The sequence below is a fragment of the Oncorhynchus mykiss genome, chromosome 15 (genome assembly GCF_057628025.1).
Source record: "Oncorhynchus mykiss isolate SJ-2025 chromosome 15, ASM5762802v1, whole genome shotgun sequence".
Lineage (NCBI taxonomy): Eukaryota > Metazoa > Chordata > Actinopteri > Salmoniformes > Salmonidae > Oncorhynchus > Oncorhynchus mykiss.
The window spans coordinates 54,500,001-54,521,208 of record NC_143036.1 but is presented as its reverse complement, the minus strand read 5'-3'; the positions used below and the strand labels follow the sequence as shown (position 1 = coordinate 54,521,208).

The window sequence follows — 21,208 nt, the reverse complement described above, 5'->3', positions numbered from 1 at the left end:
CATCGACTGCCGTGTACGATTGCCCTGCTTTGAAGTGTGATCGTAAGTCATGTACTGTGTGTTTGAGACTGTAAGCACGCATACCCTCACTGTGAGCATGTGTCAGTCAATGATGACATAAGCGCCAGAAGTCGTACTAAGCCCATTCCAAAGGTTTGGCCCCCAGACATTCAAATCAACTTATTCAAATGTTTTAACCCAGTGGTTCTCCACTGGTTTTACCCCGGGAACCAAATAGAACCAAATTGTCTCAGCCGCGATCCAATATTTGCACTGCAATTTATTTATTTATTTATGATAAAAGGCAATCTGGATTTTTTTTTTTACAATGCTATATTGATAGTACATGTACTAATTATATGACAAGGGAACAACAGTCCTTCATTTTTCATTATGCCCATATTCTTGATGAGGAATGTTGAGTTCACTGGTTTGAGACTGTGAAATCAACCAAATCCACCAAATAGTTCTACTGGTTTCTACACAAAGAATATCAGACACTTTCCAGTTGAGAATCGCTGTTTTAACCCACACTCCAATGTTCAACCAAATCAAAGCTCTGCCTTTGGACAACGGGTCTATTGGACACAACTGGTGTGTTAGTGTGCGTGTGTGATCGTGCGTGCGTATATGCATATTTCTGTGTGTGCATTTTGTAAAAGGTTGTGTCTGTTTCCCTGCCTGTGAAAGAACTGTCAGCCTTGATTATTCTCATTTTTTTAAAACCTCAAATCACATTAACCTAATTGTGTTAAGGCAAAAATGTTCCGACCGAGTGATTGGCTTAGAATGGACGTCTCGTGGTAGCGAGGTTGGATAATAACTGCGTTTCACAGAAAGACAAAACAGACGGATTCACTATAAATGCAAAAGCATCCTTTCCATTCCTCAACTAATTTGTCATTTCTCTATTTATTCCCATAGTGGGTTATAATGATGCAACTGATATGTCAATTCTGACCAACATAAAAATAAAACAACGAGTGAGGTGACATGGCTAGCGGCCCATGTGCCATTAAAAAAAAAAAAAGACAATTTCTCTGGTATGCTAATCTATAATACGGGTTTGGCTGATCAGTGGGCAACGGCCAAGATCATGGATTGTCACCTCACTCAAAACAAATTTGTGGTGGCTAAAACCATGATTTGCTCGAACAGTAAAAGCTATTAACCTCATGATTAGTGTATTGAAAGTGTCTGTCCTGCCATTGTGTCTGTGTCCTCGCTGGGGCCTTCTGTTGTGGTGAGCGAGCCACTCTCCTATCCCCCCCCCCCCCCCATCAGCTCGAAAGACAAATGCGTTCTGATTGTAACATTTAATAATGCAATTGCGGGAAAAACACCGCTTTGGAAGCTTCACGAAGAGAGGAGGGTCTCAGCTTTCTGTAGGTAGAATTTTATTTATCAGCTCTCAATAGTCAGCTCAATAGCAACTATTTTGACATGGCGAAGTGCGCAGCTGATATTGCGAGGGCAAAGCCTGTAGGTCTCATGGGTAGGAAATAAAATGTACTGTTGGATGAATACATGGCTACCAGCTGTGTGTACTAGAGTTAGCGATCTAATTGGTGTGTTTTGTGTTTCCACTTCCTCAGGTTTTGAACCCCAAATGAATTATCCTATGATATGAGTTAGTGCACATACAGATGTATGTACCGTAAGGTAGAGTACCTTATGGTAAGCTGTAGACCACACTATCTATCGGGAGAGTTCTCGTCTACAGTGTATTACTTGTCTATTTACCACCACAGACCGATGCTAACGCTAAGAGGGCACTCAAACCAACTCTATAAGGCCAACTAGCAACAGGCTGGTTCACATCAACATTATCCTCCCGGATACCCTAGACCAGTGGTTCCCAAGCTTTTTATAGTCCCGTACCCCTTCAAACATTCAACCTCCAGCTGCCGTACCCCCTCTAAGCATCAGGGTCAGCGCACTCTCACATGTTGTTTTTTGCCATCATTGTAAGTCTGCCACACACACACACACACACACACTATACGATACATTTAATAAACATAAGAATGAGTGCGAGGTTTTGTCACAATCCGGCTCGTGGGAAGTGACCAAGAGAAGGGTGTGCTTGAAAGGATGCAAATAACTCTGCAATGTTGGGTTGTATTGGAGAGAGTCTCAGTCTTAATTCATTATCCACACGCAGTCTGTGCCTGTATTTAGTTGTCCTGCTAGTGAGGGCCGAGAATCCACTCTCACGTAGGTACGTCGTTGCAAAGGGCATCAGTGTCTTAACAGTGTGATTTTCCAAGGCAAGAAACTGAGCGCAGCCCTATCCAGAAATCTTGCAATGGCTTCTGAATTAATTTAATTTTCACGGAACCGCTTGTTGTAATTTTGATGAGGCTCTCATGTTCAGAAATCGGTAAGTGGACTGGAGGAAGGGCATGAAAGGGATAACGAATCCAGTTGTTTGTGTCGTCCGTTTTGGGAAAGTACCTGCGTAATTGCACACCCAGCTCACTCAGGCGCTTCTCTATATCACATTTGACATTGTCCGTAAGCTTGAGTTAATTTGCACACAAAAAGTGATACAATGATGGAAAGACCTGTGTGTTGTCCTTGTTAATGAAGACAGAGAAGAGCTCCAACTTCTTAATCATAGCCTCAATTGTATCTCACACATTGAATATAGTTGCAGAGAGTCCCTGTTATCCTAGATTCAGATCATTCAGGTGAGAAAAACATCCCCCAGATAGGCCAGTCGTGTGAGAAACTCGTCATCATGCAAGCGGTCAGGCAAGTGAAAATTATGTTCAGTAAAGAAAACGTTAAGCTCGTCTCTCAATTCAAAAATGTTTTAGTCAATACTTTGCCCCTTGATAACCAGCGCACTTCTGTTTGTTGTAAAAGCGTCACATGGTCACAGCCCATATCATTGCATAATGCAGAAAATACACGAGAGTTCAGGGGCCTTGCTTTAACAAGGTTAACCTTTTTCACTGTAGTGTCCAAAATGTTTTTCAAGCTGTCAGGCATTCCCTTGGCAGCAAGAGCCTCTCGGAGGATGCTACAGTGTACCCGAGTGAAGTCAGGAGCAACTACTTGCATGAGCGTTGCGCCATCAGTACAGATACCAACACATCTTGACCATCAAAGTCCATTTGTGTTGTTTGATGAAGGCCTTCTCTGTATTGTTTTTTTTGGCCTTTTCCCCCAGCATTGTCCCAGCCATATCCACGGCAGCAGGAATAATTAAGTCCTCCACAATAGAATGGGGCTTGCCTGTCCTAACTACTCGGTAGCTCACCATAAAATAAACTTCTAGCCCCTTCTTATTAATGGTTTCTGTTTATACATCTCTTACTACTCGAAAGTCGTCTTTAATCTCGCTCAAAAAACTCCCGTGGCGTATTTTTCAAATGATCATGTTTCGTTTCTAAATGTCTGCGCAAGAGTGAAGATTTCCTATGAGAGAGTAACCGTTAAGGTGAATGGATGTTAATTGTTTGACTAGGCTTCCTGTATTTGACATTGTGTTGTTATTTCACGGAACGCTAGATGGTTTCATTTGATTTTTGGCAGTGAAACGAGGCTACTCAGGCGAGAAAAATATGTCACCCAAATGTAGCCCCGTTAGAAAATATAAATGTACTGTTTGAAAATGTGAAAAGAAACAGAGAACAAACCCCGTTTGGGAATACCTGCCCTAGACCCACTCCAATTTGCATACGCCCCAACAGATCCACAGATGACGCAATCTCAATCACACTCCACACTGCCCTTTCTCACCTGGACAAAAGGAACACCTATGTGAGAATGTGGTTCATTGACTACAGCTCACGTTCAACACCCTAGTTCCCTGGGACTAAACACCTCCCTCTGCAACTGGATCCTGGACTTCCTGACGGGCCGCCCCCCAGGTGGTAAGGGTAGGTAACAACGCATCTGCCACGCTGATCCTCAACACTGGGGCCCCTCAGGGGTGTGTACTTAGTTCCCTCTTGTACTCCCTGTTCACCCACGACTGCATGGCCAAACACGACTCCAACACCATTATTACGTTTTCTGACGACACAACAGTGGTAGGCCGGAACGTCTATAGGGAGGAGGTCAGAGACCTGACGGTGTGGTGCCAGGACAACAACCTCTCCCTCAATGTGAGCAAGACAAAGGAGCATCGAAGGGGCTGTAGTTGAGCAGGTTGAGAGTTTCAACTTCCTTGGTGTCCACATCCCCAACAAACTAACATGTTCCAAACATATCAAGACAGTCGTGAAGAGGGCATGACAAAACATATTCCCCCTCGGGAGACTGAAAAGATTTTGCATGGGTCCTCAGATCCTCAAAAGGTTCTACAGCTGCATCAAGAGCATCCTGACCGGTTTCTTCACCGCCTGGTATGGCAACTCCTCGGCATCTGACCATAAGGCGCTACAGAGGGTAATGCGTACAGCCCAGTACATCTCTACCCCCAAGCCATAAGACTGCTGAACAATCAAACCGGACTATTTACATTGACACCCCCATTTGTTTGGTACACTGCTGCTACTCGCTGTTTATTATCTATGCATAGTCACTTCACCCCTACCTACATGTACAAATGACCTCAACTAACCTATACCTCCGCACACTGACTCTGTACCGGTAACCCCTGTATATAGCCTCGTTATTGTTATTTTATTGTGTTACTTTTATAATTTTTTACTTTGTTTGGTAAATATTTTCTTAACTTCTTGAACTGCACTGTTGGTTAAGGGCTTGTAAGTAAGCATTTCACGGTAAGGTCTACACTTGTTGTATTCGGCGCATGTGACAAATAAAGTTTGATTTGATTTGATTTTACTTAGGAAATTCTGGGCTCCTGTATTGACTAGGGTGACCAGTCGTTCCTGATTTCCGGGGACAATCCCACATTCTTGTGGCCTGTCCCCAGCTAGAGCGGTCTCTGAAATTGTCCCCGATTAGCCCTCAGAAAGAAAAAAAGCAACTCTGAAGTTAAATTGAGGCAGATATTTCAATAATCAAACGCTGTCTCCAATCATATTTGCATGTAAAAATGATGTCTATCCCTGTCCCAAACTCATTTGCTCCTACGGTTACGACGCAGACCTTTAATGAGAACGTTTGATCAGTGATACATTGTAACCACTGCATGAACAACTACGCCCATGGCTAGAAAGTGCATCCAACAGCATCGGCTACCAAACTTGAGTGATTGTAAAATTGCTAGATAGGCAAAGATTAATAAGGAAACTGTGGATGGGTAGTTGATTTCTGTGTTATAAATAACACAAGTGTTTCAAAGGACTATCGCGAAATGTATAGTCTAGTATATGTAGTTCCCTCCATGCCATTGTTTAAAAAATATATATATATTTACACAGCTACACTGGTCATCTTAATTTTATATAGCAACTGTTTCTAATTGTCAACTCAATTCATGACAATCCCTGGATTAGGTTGCACATCAAAATATATTGAATCATGCATTCCTGCTTCCACTGCTTAGATGAAATAACTTTTTTTTTTAAATACCTCAGTAGCCTATGTATTGCACTTCTTAATGAAGGTATACGATTGACTTAGACTGACCACATTATGGGCTGGTGCCACCAACAAAGTTAGTGTCACCAGTGACAGCAGGGAGAAATTAGTTGGCTGTGCGCACGGTGCTGTGGGCTGGTTTGGATGCAATGCCAGGGCCGAATTGTTGTCCCAGTCCACCCCTGCTCTGCCCTACTTTTACCATAGTGATGATGCTGAGGCATGGTGAGCAGGAGTATCCCACAATGCCCTTGTCGGGGCCGGAGATGGATGCTGCCTGCTGCAGCTCGTGAGCTTCTGTTGAGCTGACGCTTGTTGATGCCGCCGCAGCTCGTGCTGCCATTTCCAGACCTTCAGCTCGCACTAGTTGTTCGCGATCACCAGCGCGTGCTTGACCGTGCGGTGAACACCGGTCCCCGCTGCTTTGGATCCCTTCAACAACCGCGACCATAAAAAGGACGGACACTGTCATCCAGCGATACCCACCGTATACCGTCTCTGTCTCCCGGAGTAGACGGGGAGAGGGGGTCCAGTGCCGTCCGCAGCATGAGCATGGACCCCCTGGCCAAGCCCTGCCCGTCCCAGGCGGAGCACAACCCCGGGACCTTCAGCGGCCGACTGACCGCACTGGAAGCGGCCGGGGATGACAGCGAGTCCGGCTGCGGCGAAGAGGAGGCCATGGGGGGCAGCGATACGTTCAGTAGCCTCGTCGAAATGGAGGTGGAGACGCTGGAGGAGAAATTAAAGGGTCTGGCTTTTAGGAAACAGATTTCGTATAGGTGAGTCAACGGTAGAAGGCTAGCCTTCAGGAATAAGGGCTAGACGTCATTTGGATAAAAACGAGGATTTAGACAGCAGAGAGGAAGATGGAATTATAGGACTGTAGATCATTCTCTTCCCATTTACATTCACTTGGGCTGTTGTTTGTTATTGACAAACATTGACAAAAACACAATGAACAGACACACACACATCTATGTCTATATATATAGAGAGAGAGATGTATATATTTTGACAGCACACATATTTCCGACATAAGGTCCTCTGAAATACTGTATTATTACTATTATGGTAGACATTTACATTATTAAATTGTGTTAACTATCAGAGTAGGCTCTCTGACTGAACCAGCATAGGCTTTAGAACACCGGCTTTCTGACCTAGTGTCCATCGTGTGTGTGCGCATTGTTGTATTTTCTGTGTGTTGTCGTGTGTGGGAGGGGAGGGGGGGTTAGCTCTATTGATTTGCAGACCGTGTGTGTGTGTTCGTGTGTGTGTGTGTTCTCTCGCCGTGATGTATGTATTCTCACGCCGTGTGTGTAGGGCAGGCTATTCTCCCGAATGCCAGCTCGGATCGCCTGCTGAGACAGGTAGCTTCTGGGGTTGTGGAATTGGCTAATGCCCAACAACACCCAGATGAAGCTATAGCTTTCGTTCTGACTTAGTGAGAGACTGTGTGTGTGTGTGTGTGTGTGTGTGTGTGTGTGTGTGTGTGTGTGTGTGTGTGTGTGTGTGTGTGTCTGTCTGCCTGCCTGTTGTATTGGAAAACGGTTTGCTTTGGAGGTCAAATCAATACCTTCTAATGATTTGTTTGCCTTTTGGCTTGAGTGGAGAGATGTTAACATCTTTAGTCTGTCTGTCTGTCTGTCTGTCTGTCTGTCTGTCTGTCTGTCTGTCTGTCTGTCTGTCTGTCTGTCTGTCTGTCTGTCTGTCTGTCTGGTTTGTAATAGCCATAGTGAATGAATGCATCATGATTACATGCAGCTCATGTGTCTGTTTGAAGTCCAAGCTCACCATGGTCTATGTGTGTGATTCAAAGAAACCTGAGAAATTATGCTGTTGAACATCAAAGGCTCTAAGTGTGTGTGTGTGTGTGTGTGTGTGTGTGTGTGTGTGTGTGTGTGTGTGTGTGTGTAAACAATGACTCCTTTCAGACCTGTAATAGGTATCTCCTTCAGACAGACAGACAGACAGACAGACAGACAGACAGACAGACAGACAGACAGACAGACAGACAGACAGACAGACAGACAGACAGACAGACAGATAGATAGATAGATAGATAGATAGAGAAAAGTGAGAATAGAGAGAGTGTACTTAGTGTGTTGTATCCCCACATTGAGCTGACTCCTACTGGGTGAGTGATCACACAGGACTGTGTTCCCAGAAAGCACTCGGTCCTTTCATCTATTTTGAGACGTCTCTGTCTGCTACGCATAAATTTCGCCCTCAGACAGCCAGCGTATGTGTGTGTGTACAGTATGTGTGTGTGTGCAGTATGTGTGTGTGTGCAGTATGTGTGTGTGTGCAGTGGTCGAAAAAAAACGAATTGTCATACTTGAGGCACAGTAAAGATACCTTAATATAAAATGACTCGAGTAAAAGTGAAAGTCACCCAGTAAAATACTACTTGAGTAAAAGTTTTTGGTTAAATATACTTAAGTATCAAAATACGTAATAAAAAAGTCCTTATATTACGCAAACCAGATGGCATCATTTTCTTATTTTTAATTTATTTACGGATAGTCAGGGCCGCACTCCAACAAGTGTCTTTAATGAGTCTGCCAGATCGGCGGCAGTAGGGATGACCAGGGATGTTCTTTTGGTAAGTGTGTGAATTGGACTATTTTCATCACCTGCTAAGCATTCAAAATGTAGCGAGTACTTTTAGGTGTCCGGTGAAAATATATGGAGTAAAAAGTACATGATTTTATTTAGGAATGTAGTGAATTTCAAGTACATTTAGTCAAAAATATAAATAGTCAAGTAAAGTACAGATACCCAAAACAACTGCTTATGTAGTACATTCAAATATTTTTACCTAAGTACTTTACACCACTGTGTGTGTGTGTGTGTGTGTGTGTGTGTGTGTGAGAGTGAATAGAGGATTGTGTCATGCACCTTTATGTGAAATACTGTGAAATTACCGTTTCACTCACAACACTCTTCAACTGACTCTCACTGAATCTGACTCAATTTAACTTATGTATCCGCCCTAGAAACTCTGAAAATTAGTCCACTGTGTGTGTCTGTGAGTGAATGCGTATTAGCAAGCGTGCTTGCGCATGTGTGTGTGTGTGTGTACCCAAGTGTGTGTTTGCATGCGTTCGCATGTGTTCTTGTCTGTGTTGTATGTGGAGTAGCCTATCTCCCAGAGGGAGACGTTCAAAGCCTTTCTCTCTCATGTGGGATAAAATCGTTTTCATTTCATCTCCCAATTAGAGATGGTGATGATCCTCAACCAGGACACCCAACAACAGAGAGAAGATTAACAACCACACAGAGAGAAACGGAACAAGATGCAATAACATCAACTCTGATATCTGGGCCCTCGTCCACAAAGCGTCTCCGAGTAGGAGTGCTGTTCTAGGATCAGTTCTGCCTTTTAGGTCACAATGAATAAGATTATATGGACAGATCCGAGATCAGCACTCCTACTCTGAGACGCTTTCTGGATTTGGTTCCCTGATCGCAGTTCCTGCCTGCAGTAACTGAAGGAAGCATTGAACTGACCAGAACAGACAGACGCTGACAGCAAAATTGGTTCCGGTCCAAATCCGGCCCAGAATTGGGCAAGGTCTGTTTGCCATGAAAAGGCCACAACATCCATTACCCAGACTCAAATATTGGCGTAAAACTCCACAGCAGGCCTTTATGGGTTTACAGTAATCAGTTATCACAGTGTGAGAGTAGAGCGCTCAGCCTGGAACTTGGCCTCAGAAAGAGACTTGGGCTTTTTTGAACAGCCAATCAGAGTCCTAATTGTAGAGTTGTTCAAGATGATACATTTTCTCATCCTCCCGACCGAAACCGGTGAACAGTTCAACATGCATATTCAAGGATTTCTGTTCCTGACAAACTCCGATGGAAAGAGGTTCATAGACCTTTTCTTGTTTGGACAAAAGACCATCCCCCGTCTCCTCTCCTTCGTCCTTTCTCCTCCGTGACCGCTGGGAAACTGGGGTCGAGTGGTCGAGGAGTGTGTCAATTCGTTAGTAGGCGAACGGAAGACGGCCCTCTCCTCCTCGACAGCCTCCTTTTGGCGAGGAAGCACAAGTGCATCCTACCGCGGAAGAGTTTCGATATCTGCCACAACCCCTTAGAATCAAATGTAGCGTTGTCGGAGGAGAAAAGCACGGAGCACATTTAGAAACAACATGCTACTTATCCTTTTATCTTGTAAAATGTCTTGCACAACTTACTTCATTTATTTTGATAACTTTACACATTTATTATGGGATCCGCCCCTGTAAACGTCAAGGAGCTTCTCATTTCATTACAAGTGCATTTTCGTCCACGTTCGGGCTCCACGTCACCTCTTCTCGTTGACCTTTTAACCTTTGTTTCAAAAGGTGGAGAGAGAGAACGGAGGAGAGAGGACGTAGCCTACAGGCAGATCTGGGCCTACTGTACCTCTACCGCTTCATGCTGTATATCAACTGAGCTGCCAAAACCTCATCCAAAACCTCATCCTTAACTGAAACGATAACAAAGCGTCCTCCTGTGTCGCTAGATAACTGTGGGGCTGGAGAAATGTATCCATGGCTATGGACTGACATCCATGACATCAAATTTGTAGTTTTAACCATGTTTTGAGCCTATAACAGTGTTTGTTTACATTTGTGTTGTTGACAAGCTTATATTTTGGGTCCTAATGGAGTACGACAGTTGGACTAAGCTTGTGAGGCCTTTATAGGCTATAGTCTTCAATAATGATTGGTATATCTCATAGAAGTCCAAAAATGGATATAGCAACTAAGGATTCTAGCTTTAACTTTGCACTGGGCCTGTTAGTGGTTGGATGTCCTTGGGAAGAGCCTGGGCCTGGTAGTGGTTGTCTATGGGAAATACAAGACAAAATGTTGTCAATATTCAAGGCTGACTCTGAGCTATAAAACCTCTCTCTCTCTCGCTCTCTCAATTCAATTCAATTCAATTCAAGGGCTTTATTGGCATGGGAAACATGTGTTAACATTGCCAAAGCAATCACGGTAGACAACATACAAAGTGAATATATAAAGTGAAATAAACAAATATTAACAGTAAACATTACACATACAGAAGTTTCAAAACAGTAAAGACATTACAAATGTCATATTATATATATATATACAGTGTTTTAACAATGTACAAATGGTTAAAGGACACAAGATAAAATAAATAAACATAAATATGGGTTGTATTTACAATGGTGTTTGTTCTTCACTGGTTGCCCTTTTCTCGTGGCAACAGGTCACAAATCTTGCTGCTGTGATGGCACACTGTGGAATTTCACCCAGTAGATATGGGAGTTTTTCAAATTTGGATTTGTTTTCGAATTCTTTGTGGATCTGTGTAATCTGAGGGAAATATGTCTCTCTAATATGGTCATACATTGGGCAGGAGGTTAGGAAGTGCAGCTCAGTTTCCACCTCATTTTGTGGGCAGTGAGCACATAGCCTGTCTTCTCTTGAGAGCCATGTCTGCCTACGGCGGCCTTTCTCAATAGCAATGCTCACTGAGTCTGTACATAGTCAAAGCTTTCCTTAATTTTGGGTCAGTCACAGTGGTCAGGTATTCTGCCGCTGTGTACTCTCTGTGTAGGGCCAAATAGCATTCTAGTTTGCTCTGTTTTTTTGTTAATTCTTTCCAATGTGTTAAGTAATTATCTTTTTGTTTTCTCATGATTTGGTTGGGTCTAATTGTGCTGTTGTCCTGGGGCTCTGTAGGGTGTGTTTGTGTTTGTGAACAGAGCCCCAGGACCAGCTTGCTTAGGGGACTCTTCTCCAGGTTCATCTCTCTGTAGGTGATGGCTTTGTTATGGAAGGTTTGTGAATCGCTTCCTTTTAGGTGGTTGTAGAATTTAACGGCTCTTTTCTGGATTTTGATAATTAGTGGGTATCGGCCTAATTCTGCTCTGCATGCATTATTCGGTGTTCTACGTTGTACACGGAGGATATTTTTGCAGAATTCTGCGTGCAGAGTCTCAATTTGGTGTTTGTCCCATTTTGTAAAGTCTTGGTTGGTGAGCGGACCCCAGACCTCACAACCATAAAGGGCAATGGGCTCTATGACTGATTCAAGTATTTTTAGCCAAATCCTAATTGGTATGTTGAAATTTATGTTTCTTTTGATGGCATAGAATGCCCTTCTTGCCTTGTCTCTCAGATCGTTCACAGCTTTGTGGAAGTTACCTGTGGCGCTGATGTTTAGGCCAAGGTATGTATAGTTTTTTTGTGTGCTCTAGGGCAACAGTGTCTAGATGGAATTTGTATTTGTGGTCCTGGTGACTGGACCTTTTTTGGAATACCATTATTTTGGTCTTACTGAGATTTACTGTCAGGGCCCAGGTCTGACAGAATCTGTGCATTAGATCTAGCTGCTGCTGTAGGCCCTCCTTGGTTGGTGACAGAAGAACCAGATCATCAGCAAACAGCAGACATTTGACTTCGGATTCTAGCAGGGGGAGGCCGGGTGCTGCAGACTTTTCCAGTGCCCGCGCCAATTCGTTGATATATATGTTGAAGAGGGTGGGGCTTAAGCTGCATCCCTGTCTAACCCCATGACCCTGTGTGAAGAAATGTGTGTGTTTTTTGCCAATTTTAACCGCACACTTGTTGTTTGTGTACATGGATTTTATAATGTCGTATGTTTTACCCCCAACACCACTTTCCATCAGTTTGTATAGCAGATCCTCATGCCAGATTGAGTCGAAGGCTTTTTTGAAATCAACAAAGCATGAGAAGACTTTGCCTTTGTTTTGGTTTGTTTGGTTGTCAATTAGGGTGTGCAGGGTGAATACATGGTCTGTTGTACGGTAATTTGGTAAAAAGCCAATTTGACATTTGCTCAGTACATTGTTTTCATTGAGGAAATGTACGAGTCTGCTGTTAATAATAATGCAGAGGATTTTCCCAAGGTTACTCTTGACTCTCTCTCTCTCTCTCTCATCTCTCTCTCTGGGCTGTACAACAGGGAGGAAGTACATCCCCTCCGTTTCCTCTCTAACTTATTCATGTGCCACAGAGACAGCGTGCTGCTGACGCCATCGTTATATACAGATGAATACATAATGATAACACACTGAACGGCTGTCTCTGCAGCAGAGAGAGGGCTTACAACTGTCTGCTTCTATCTGGCCTGTTTCAATGATCCCCCTTGTCTCCTCTGTCTCTGTCTCTGTCTCTGTCTGTCTGTCTGTCTGTCTGTCTGTCTGTCTCTCTCTCTCTCTCTCTCTCTCTCTCTCTCTCTCTCTCTCTCTCTCTCTCTCTCTCTCTCTCTCTCTCTCTCTCTCTCTCTCTCTCTCCGTCTCTGTCTGTCTCTCTCTCTCTCTCTCTCCATCTCCGTCTCTGTCTGTCTCTTTCTCTCTCTCTCTCTCTCTCTCTCTCTCTCTCTCTCTCTCTCTCTCTCTCTCTCTCTCTCTCTTTCTGTCCTTCTGTCCTTCTGTCCCTTCATTCAGTGACTTCTCGTGTATTTCTCAAGCAGGCAGAAGGCATAGGGAGCAACCAGACGGACAAGACAGACAAACAGGGGCTCAAAGATCAGGGCCCAGGGGGTGACCCCTTTAAATAAACCCTTTGATTACAAAGGGAGAGGAGGAGTTGATCATTCTCTGTGCTTTGGTTTGGTGCGAGGAGGTGGACAGCTGCTGAGTTTCTGGAGTTTTGACAGCCGGTGAATGTGTGTGTGTAGGGGTTTTAATCATGAATCTGTGAATCGCACGCATGCGTACACACACGCAGTACGCACACACGCGCGAGCGCACACACGCGCACATGCAGCACACACACACACACACACACACACACACACACACTAGGACAATATTAGTGTGACACATCCTCCTCCATGTGGGTTGTAATACCCGGTCCTGGTTGTCTGACACTAAGATATGTGTGAGGTGTGTGTGAGAGGTGTGTGTGTGTATGTGTGTGTGTATGTGATAGGTGTGTGTGTGTGTGTGTGCATGCCAGTGTTTTATTTGATTGGAGTGTGTAGGTAACCGTCAGTCTTAATCTGTGTGGTGAGGAGAGGAATGGGGTGATGTCTGTTTTAGGAGTAGAGGACAGATTATTCCTTTAAAAGGTCTCTCTGTCTCCTGGCATTTTCCAGAGCAGAGCAGCGCTGAGGTTGGGGCTGGCGGCTGGTGTTTTTCTCCCATAATGCAGCGTGATGAGGCATTAAGGGGATTGGATGTTCAGGCTGCGTGGAGTCAGTCTCTCCTTATTTGGTGTCTGACTGGCTGTAAGAGGCTTTTCCTGCTGCCTGGCTCCTGCCCCCCCCCAACATCACATCACCCAGCACCAGGCAGACCAGGCTGAGGGGCCCTACTACAGCCCCAAGCTTCAGCAGGATTCACTTGGCCCCAGAGTGGATGGCTGAACAGGAACAGGTGTGGTGTGTGCCTGTTAAACCTGCTGTTTTTTCAGTCAGAGCTCTCTGCCCAGACAAATACACCCCCCCCCCTCTCTCGGGCCTGTCCAGTCCATCTGGCGGTGCCACAGTCAGCCCAACTGAGCTGAGAGTGACTCCATCACTGTGACACACGTCTGGCTGAGAGAGGAATAGAGGGAGAGGAGAGAGAATCGAGAGAGGGAGAGGAGAGAGAATCGAGAGAGGGAGGCAAAGTGAGGAAGAGAGGGAGGCAGAGAGAGAAAGAGAGGAAGGCAGAGAGAGAAAGAGAGGGAGGCAGAGAGAGAATGGAGAGAGGGAGGCAGAGAGAGAAAGAGAGGGAGGCAAAGAGAGAAAGAAAGGGAGAGGAGAGAGAATGGAGAGAGGGAGGCAGAGAGAGAAAGAGGGAGAGGAGAGAGGGAGGCAGAGAGAGAAAGAGAGGGAGGCAGAACGAGAAAGAGAGGGAGATGAGAGGAGTTAGAATGGAGAATGGGAGAGGAGAGAATGGAGAGAGAGGGAGGGGAGAGAGAATGGAGAGAGGGAGAGGAGAGAGAATTGAGAGAGGTAGGCAGAGAGAGAATGGAGAGAGGGAGGCAGAGAGAGAAAGAGATGGAGAGGAGAGAGAATGGAGAGAGGGAGGCAGAGAGAGAAAGAGGGAGAGGAGAGATAATGGAGAGGGAGGCAGAGAGAGAAAGAGAGGGAGGCAGAAAGTGAAAGAGAGGGAGCGGAGAGAGAATGGAGAGAGGGAGGCAGAGAGAAAATGGGGAGAGGGAGTCAGAGAGGTGTGCAGAGAGAGAAAGAGAGGGAGGCAGAGAGAGAATGGAGAGAGGGAGGCAGAGAGAATGGAGAGGGGGAGACAGAGAGAGATATAGAGGGAGGCAGGGAGAGAAAGAGAAGGAGATGAGAGAAAATTGAGAGGTAGAGGAGAGAGAATGGAAAGAGGGTGGCAGAGAGAGTAAGAGAGGGAGAGGAGAGAAAATGGAGAGAGGGAGGCAGAGAGAGAAAGAGAGGCAGAGAGAAAGAGAGGGAGAGGAGTTAGAATGGAGAGAGGGAGGCAGATAGAGAATGGAGAGAGGGAGCGGAGAGAGAATGAAGAGAGGGAGAGGAGAGACAATTGAAAGAGGGATAGGAGAGAGGAGAGAGAATGGAGAGAGGGAGAGGAGAGAGAATGGAGAGAGGGATGCAGAGAGAGAAAGAGATGGAGAGGAGAGAGAATGGAGAGAGGAAGGCAGAGAGAGAAAGAGAGGGAGAGGAGAGAGAATGGAGAGAGACAGGCAGACAGAGAAAGAGAGGGAGAGGAGAGAGATTGGAGAGAGGGAGAGGAGAGAGAAAGAGAGGAAGAGGAGAGAGAATGGAGAGAGGGAGAGGAGAGAGAAAGAGAGGGAGAGGAGAGAGAATGGAGAGAGGAAGGCAGAGAGAGAAAGAGAGGGAGAGGAGAGAAAATGGAGAGAGACAGGCAGACAGAGAAAGAGAGGGAGAGGAGAGAGATTGGAGAGAGGGAGAGGAGAGAGAAAGAGAGGAAGAGGAGAGAGAATGGAGAGAGGGAGAGGAGAGAGAAAGAGAGGGAGAGGAGAGAGAATGGAGAGAGGGAGGCAAAGAGAGGGAGAGGAGAGAGGGAGGCAGAGAGAGACAAATTGGGAGAGGAGAGAGAATGGAGAGAGGGAGGCAGAGGGAGAAAGAGAGGGAGAGGAGAGAGAAAGAGAGGAAGAGGAGAGAGAATGAGAGGGAGAGGAGTGAGAATGGAGAGAGGAGAGAGAATGGAGAGAGGGAGAGGAGAGATGATGGAGGTAGAGGAGAGAGAATGGAGAAAGGGAGGCAGAGAGAGAAAGAGAGGGGGAGGAGAGAGAATGGAGAGAGGGAGAGGAGAGAGAAAGAGAGGGAGAGGAGAGAGAATGGAAGGAGAAAGAGAGGGAGAGGAGAGAGAATGGAGCGAGGGAGAGGAGAGAGGATGGAGAGGGAGAGGCGAGAGAAAGATAGGGAGAGGAGAGAGAATGGAGAGAGGGTGGCAGAGAGAGAAAGAGAGGGAGAGGAGAGAGAATGGAGAGAGGGAGGCAGAGAGAGAAATAGATGGAGAGGAGAGAGAATGGAGAGAGGGAGGCAGAGAGAGAAAGAGATGGAGAGGAGAGAGAATGGAGAGAGACGGGAAGAGAGAGAAAGTGAGGGAGAGGGTGGCAGAGAGATAATGAGAGGGAGAGGAGAGAGAATGGAGAGAGGGAGGCAAAGAGAGGGAGAGGAGAGAGAATGGAGAGAGGGAGGCAGAGAGAGACTGGAGAGAGGGAGACAAGAGCGAATGGAGAGAGGGAGAGGATAGAGAATGGAGAGGGAGAGGAGAGAGAGTGGAGAGAGAGAGGAGAGAGAATGGAGGGGGAGGAGAATCGAGAGAGTGAAGCAGAGAGAGAAAAAGAGGGAGAGGAGAGAGATTGGAGGGAGGGAGGCAGAGAGAGAAATAGAGGGAGAGGATAGAGAATGGAGAGGGAGAGGAGAGAGAATGGAGAGAGTGAGAGGAGTGAGAATGGAGAGGGAGAGGAGAATCGAGAGAGGGAGGCAGCGAGAGAAAGAGAGGGGTAGGAGAGAGAATGGAGAGGGAGGCAGAGATAGAAAGAGAGGGAGAGGAGAGAGAATGGAGAGAGGGAGGCAGAGAGAGAAATAGAGGGAGAGGAGAGAGAATGGAGAGAGGGAGAAATGAGAGAATGGAGAGAGGGAGGTAGAGAGAGAATGGAGAGAGGGAGGCAGAGAGAGAAAGGAGAGAGGGAGGCAGAGAGAGAATGGAGAGAGGGAGGCAGAGAGAGAAGAGAGAGAGGCAGAGAGAGAAATACAGGGAGAGGAGAGAGAATGGAGAGAGGGAGGCAGAGAGAGAAAGAGAGGGAGAGGTTAGAGAATGGAGAGAGGGAGAGGAGAGAGAATGGAGAGAGGGAGGAAGAGAGAGAGAAAGAGAGGGAGGCAGAGAGATAAAGAGAGGGAGAGGAGAGAGAATGGAGAGAGGGAGGCAGAGAGAGAAATAGAGGGAGAGGAGAGAGAATGGAGAGAGGGAGACGTGAGAGAATGGAGAGAAGGAGGTAGAGAGAGAATGGAGAGAGGGAGGCAGAGAGAGAAAGTGATGGAGAGGAGAGAGGGAGAGGAAAGAGAATGAAGAGAGGGAGGCAGAGAGAGAATGGAGAGAGGGAGCAGAGAGAGAAGAGAGGGAGGCAGAGAGAGAAAGAGAGGGAGAGGATAGAGAATGGAGAGAGGGAGAGGAGAGAGAATGGAGAGAGGGAGGAAGAGAGAGAGAAAGAGAGGGAGGCAGAGAGAGAAAGAGAGGGAGAGGAGAGAGGGAGGCAGAGAGAGAAAGAGAGGGAGGAGAGAGAGAATGGAGAGAGGGAGGCAGAGAGAGAAAGAGAGGGAGAGGTGAGAGAATGGAGAGAGACAGGAAGAGAGAGAAAGGGAGGGAGAGGAGAGAGAAAGAGAGGGAGAGGAGAGAGAAACTGAGAGAGGGAGGCGAGAGAGAATGGAGAGAGGGAGGCAGAGAGAGATTGGAGAGAGGGAGAGGAGAGAGAATGGAGAGAGGGAGAGGATAGAGAATGGAGAGGGATAGGAGAGAGAATGGTAAGAGTGAGAGGAGAGAGAATGGAGAGGGAGAGGAGAATCGAGAGAGGGAGGCAGAGAGAGAAAGAGAGGGAGAGGAGAGAGAATGGAGAGAGGGAGACGTGAGAGAATGGAGATAGGGAGGTAGAGAGAGAATGGAGAGAGGGAGGCAGAGAGAGAAAGAGAGGGAGAGGAGAGAGAATGGAGAAAGGGAGGCAGAGAGAGAAATAGAGGGACAGGAGAGAGAATGGAGAAAGGGAGGCAGAGAGAGAAATAGAGGGACAGGAGAGAGAATGGAGAGAGGGAGACGTGAGAGATTGGAGAGAGGGAGAGGAGAGAGAATGGAGAGAAGGAGAGGATAGAGAATGGAGAGGGATAGGAGAGAGAATGGTAAGAGTGAGAGGAGAGAGAATGGAGAGGGAGAGGAGAATCGAGAGAGGGAGGCAGAGAGAGAAAGAGAGGGAGTGGAGAGAGAATGGAGAGAGGGAGGCAGAGAGAGAAAGAGAGGGAGAGGAGAGAGAATGGAGAAAGGGAGGCAGAGAGAGAAATAGAGGGACAGGAGAGAGAATGGAGAAAGGGAGGCAGAGAGAGAAATAGAGGGACAGGAGAGAGAATGGAGAGAGGGAGACGTGAGAGAATGGGGAGAGGGAGGTAGAGAGAGAATGGAGAGAGGGATGCAGAGAGAGAAAGAGAGGGAGGCAGAGAGAGAAAGAGAGGGAGAGGAGAGAGAATGGAGAGAGGGAGGCAGAGAGAGAATGAGAGAAGGAGGCAGAGAGAGAAGAGAGGGAGGCAGAGAGAGAAATAGAGGGAGAGGAGAGAGAATGGAGAGAGGGAGGCAGAGAGAGAAAGAGAGGGAGGCAGATAGAGAAGGAGAGGGAGAGGATAGAGAATGGAGGGTGGCAGAGAGAGAGAAAGAGAGGGAGGAAGAGATAGAAAGAGAGGGAGGCAGAGAGAGAATGGAGAGAGAGAGGCAGAGAGAATGGAGAGAGGGAGGCAGAGAGAGAAAGAGAGGGACAGGAGAGAGAATGGAGAGAGGGAGACGTGAGAGAATGGGGAGAGGGAGGTAGAGAGAGAATGGAGAGAGGGATGCAGAGAGAGAAAGAGAGGGAGGCAGAGAGAGAAAGAGAGGGAGAGGATAGAGAATGGAGAGAGGGAGAGGAGAGAGAATGGAGAGAGGGAGGAAGATAGAGAGAAAGAGAGGGAGGCAGAGAGAGAAAGAGAGGGAGAGGAGAGAGGGAGGCAGAGAGAGAAAGAGAGGGAGAGGAGAGAGAATGGAGAGAGGGAGGCAGAGAGAGAAAGAGAGGGAGAGGTGAGAGAATGGAGAGAGACAGGAAGAGAGAGAAAGGGAGGGAGAGGAGAGAGAAAGAGAGGGAGAGGAGAGAGAAACTGAGAGAGGGAGGCGAGAGAGAATGGAGAGAGGGAGGCAGAGAGAGATTGGAGAGAGGGAGAGGAGAGAGAATGGAGAGAGGGAGAGGATAGAGAATGGAGAGGGATAGGAGAGAGAATGGTAAGAGTGAGAGGAGAGAGAATGGAGAGGGAGAGGAGAATCGAGAGAGGGAGGCAGAGAGAGAAAGAGAGGGAGAGGAGAGAGAATGGAGAGAGGGAGACGTGAGAGAATGGAGAGAGGGAGGTAGAGAGAGAATGGAGAGAGGGAGGCAGAGAGAGAAAGAGAGGGAGAGGAGAGAGAATGGAGAAAGGGAGGCAGAGAGAGAAATAGAGGGACAGGAGAGAGAATGGAGAAAGGGAGGCAGAGAGAGAAATAGAGGGACAGGAGAGAGAATGGAGAGAGGGAGACGTGAGAGATTGGAGAGAGGGAGAGGAGAGAGAATGGAGAGAAGGAGAGGATAGAGAATGGAGAGGGATAGGAGAGAGAATGGTAAGAGTGAGAGGAGAGAGAATGGAGAGGGAGAGGAGAATCGAGAGAGGGAGGCAGAGAGAGAAAGAGAGGGAGTGGAGAGAGAATGGAGAGAGGGAGGCAGAGAGAGAAAGAGAGGGAGAGGAGAGAGAATGGAGAAAGGGAGGCAGAGAGAGAAATAGAGGGACAGGAGAGAGAATGGAGAAAGGGAGGCAGAGAGAGAAATAGAGGGACAGGAGAGAGAATGGAGAGAGGGAGACGTGAGAGAATGGGGAGAGGGAGGTAGAGAGAGAATGGAGAGAGGGATGCAGAGAGAGAAAGAGAGGGAGGCAGAGAGAGAAAGAGAGGGAGAGGAGAGAGAATGGAGAGAGGGAGGCAGAGAGAGAATGAGAGAAGGAGGCAGAGAGAGAAGAGAGGGAGGCAGAGAGAGAAATAGAGGGAGAGGAGAGAGAATGGAGAGAGGGAGGCAGAGAGAGAAAGAGAGGGAGGCAGATAGAGAAGGAGAGGGAGAGGATAGAGAATGGAGGGTGGCAGAGAGAGAGAAAGAGAGGGAGGAAGAGATAGAAAGAGAGGGAGGCAGAGAGAGAATGGAGAGAGAGAGGCAGAGAGAATGGAGAGAGGGAGGCAGAGAGAGGCAGAGAGGGACAGGAGAGAGAATGGAGAGAGGGAGACGTGAGAGAATGGGGAGAGGGAGGTAGAGAGAGAATGGAGAGAGGGATGCAGAGAGAGAAAGAGAGGGAGGCAGAGAGAGAAAGAGAGGGAGAGGAGAGAGAATGGAGAGAGGGAGGCAGAGAGAGAATGAGAGAAGGAGGCAGAGAGAGAAGAGAGGGAGGCAGAGAGAGAAATAGAGGGAGAGGAGAGAGAATGGAGAGAGGGAGGCAGAGAGAGAAAGAGAGGGAGGCAGATAGAGAAGGAGAGGGAGAGGATAGAGAATGGAGGGTGGCAGAGAGAGAGAAAGAGAGGGAGGAAGAGATAGAAAGAGAGGGAGGCAGAGAGAGAATGGAGAGAGAGAGGCAGAGAGAATGGAGAGAGGGAGGCAGAGAGAGAAAGAGAGGGAGAGGAGAGAGAATGGAGAGAGGGAGGCAGAGAGAGAAAGAGAGGGAGAGGAGAGAGAGAGAGGAGGTGATGCACACCTCTCACATCCTCATCCTAATGCATGATCTGCCAATGTGTCAGGGTTTATGTGTGAGCAGAGTTTGTGTGTGTGTGTGTGTGTGTGTGTGATCAAGCAAGGCATTAGCTCATCTCTGAGTGCTGAGGGACTAGCAGTGTTCTGTAATCCTACCAGTCACACACACACACACACACACACACACACACACACACACACACACACACACACACAGAATACAATTATGTGGTTCTAGCATCCAGACAGGTGTGGGAGTTAATTGCAATAGTCTTGATGCATGTGAGATTTACTCTGTGAATTTCTCTGTGCACACACACACACACACACACGCACACACACAGCACACAATACACAGAACAGTTGTTTGGAGATCTCGGTAATTCTAGAACAGCTCTCCAGCTGTGGCCTGGGAGGTTGTGTGTGTGTTTACCCTGCTCTGTTCCAGCGTGGACTGATTGCTCTGGGTAGCAGAGCCTCATTTAGTAAATCATTGATTCTATTAGCCAGTGAAGAGATGAGAGTGAGACAGAAGCCAGGAGACACCACTCCCTCAGCAGCAAGCCTAGCCTCTGTCTAATCCTGTTCCAACGTTATTCCTACTCAACTCTAACCTTATTATAACCGTTGCCTAACCCTATTACAACATGAATACAATCTAACTCTTGTTTAAACTGTGATACAATGTTGTTATGACCTCATTCTAACCCTATTACAACATTATTCCATCTCAGTTTTCCCTTCAGTCCCACCTGGGTCAATGTTTTGTACCAGAAATTAAACTACAT

General features: G+C 46.9%; 1 protein-coding gene across 2 annotated transcripts in view; it reads left to right on the top strand.

Annotated features, from left to right (window-relative positions):
- The first annotated feature begins 5,617 nt into the window (after positions 1-5,617).
- Positions 5,618-21,208, top strand: part of LOC110490739 (diacylglycerol kinase iota) — a 68,323-nt gene continuing 52,732 nt past the window's right edge. Inside the window, exon 1 of one of the 2 annotated variants that reach the window (XM_036944558.2) lies at positions 5,618-6,284. In XM_036944558.2, the coding sequence (XP_036800453.2) occupies positions 6,052-6,284 (233 nt within the window). In that variant the 5' untranslated portion in view covers positions 5,618-6,051. The remainder of the gene's footprint in view (positions 6,285-21,208) is intronic. The other variant, XM_036944559.2, reaches the window with a different exon arrangement.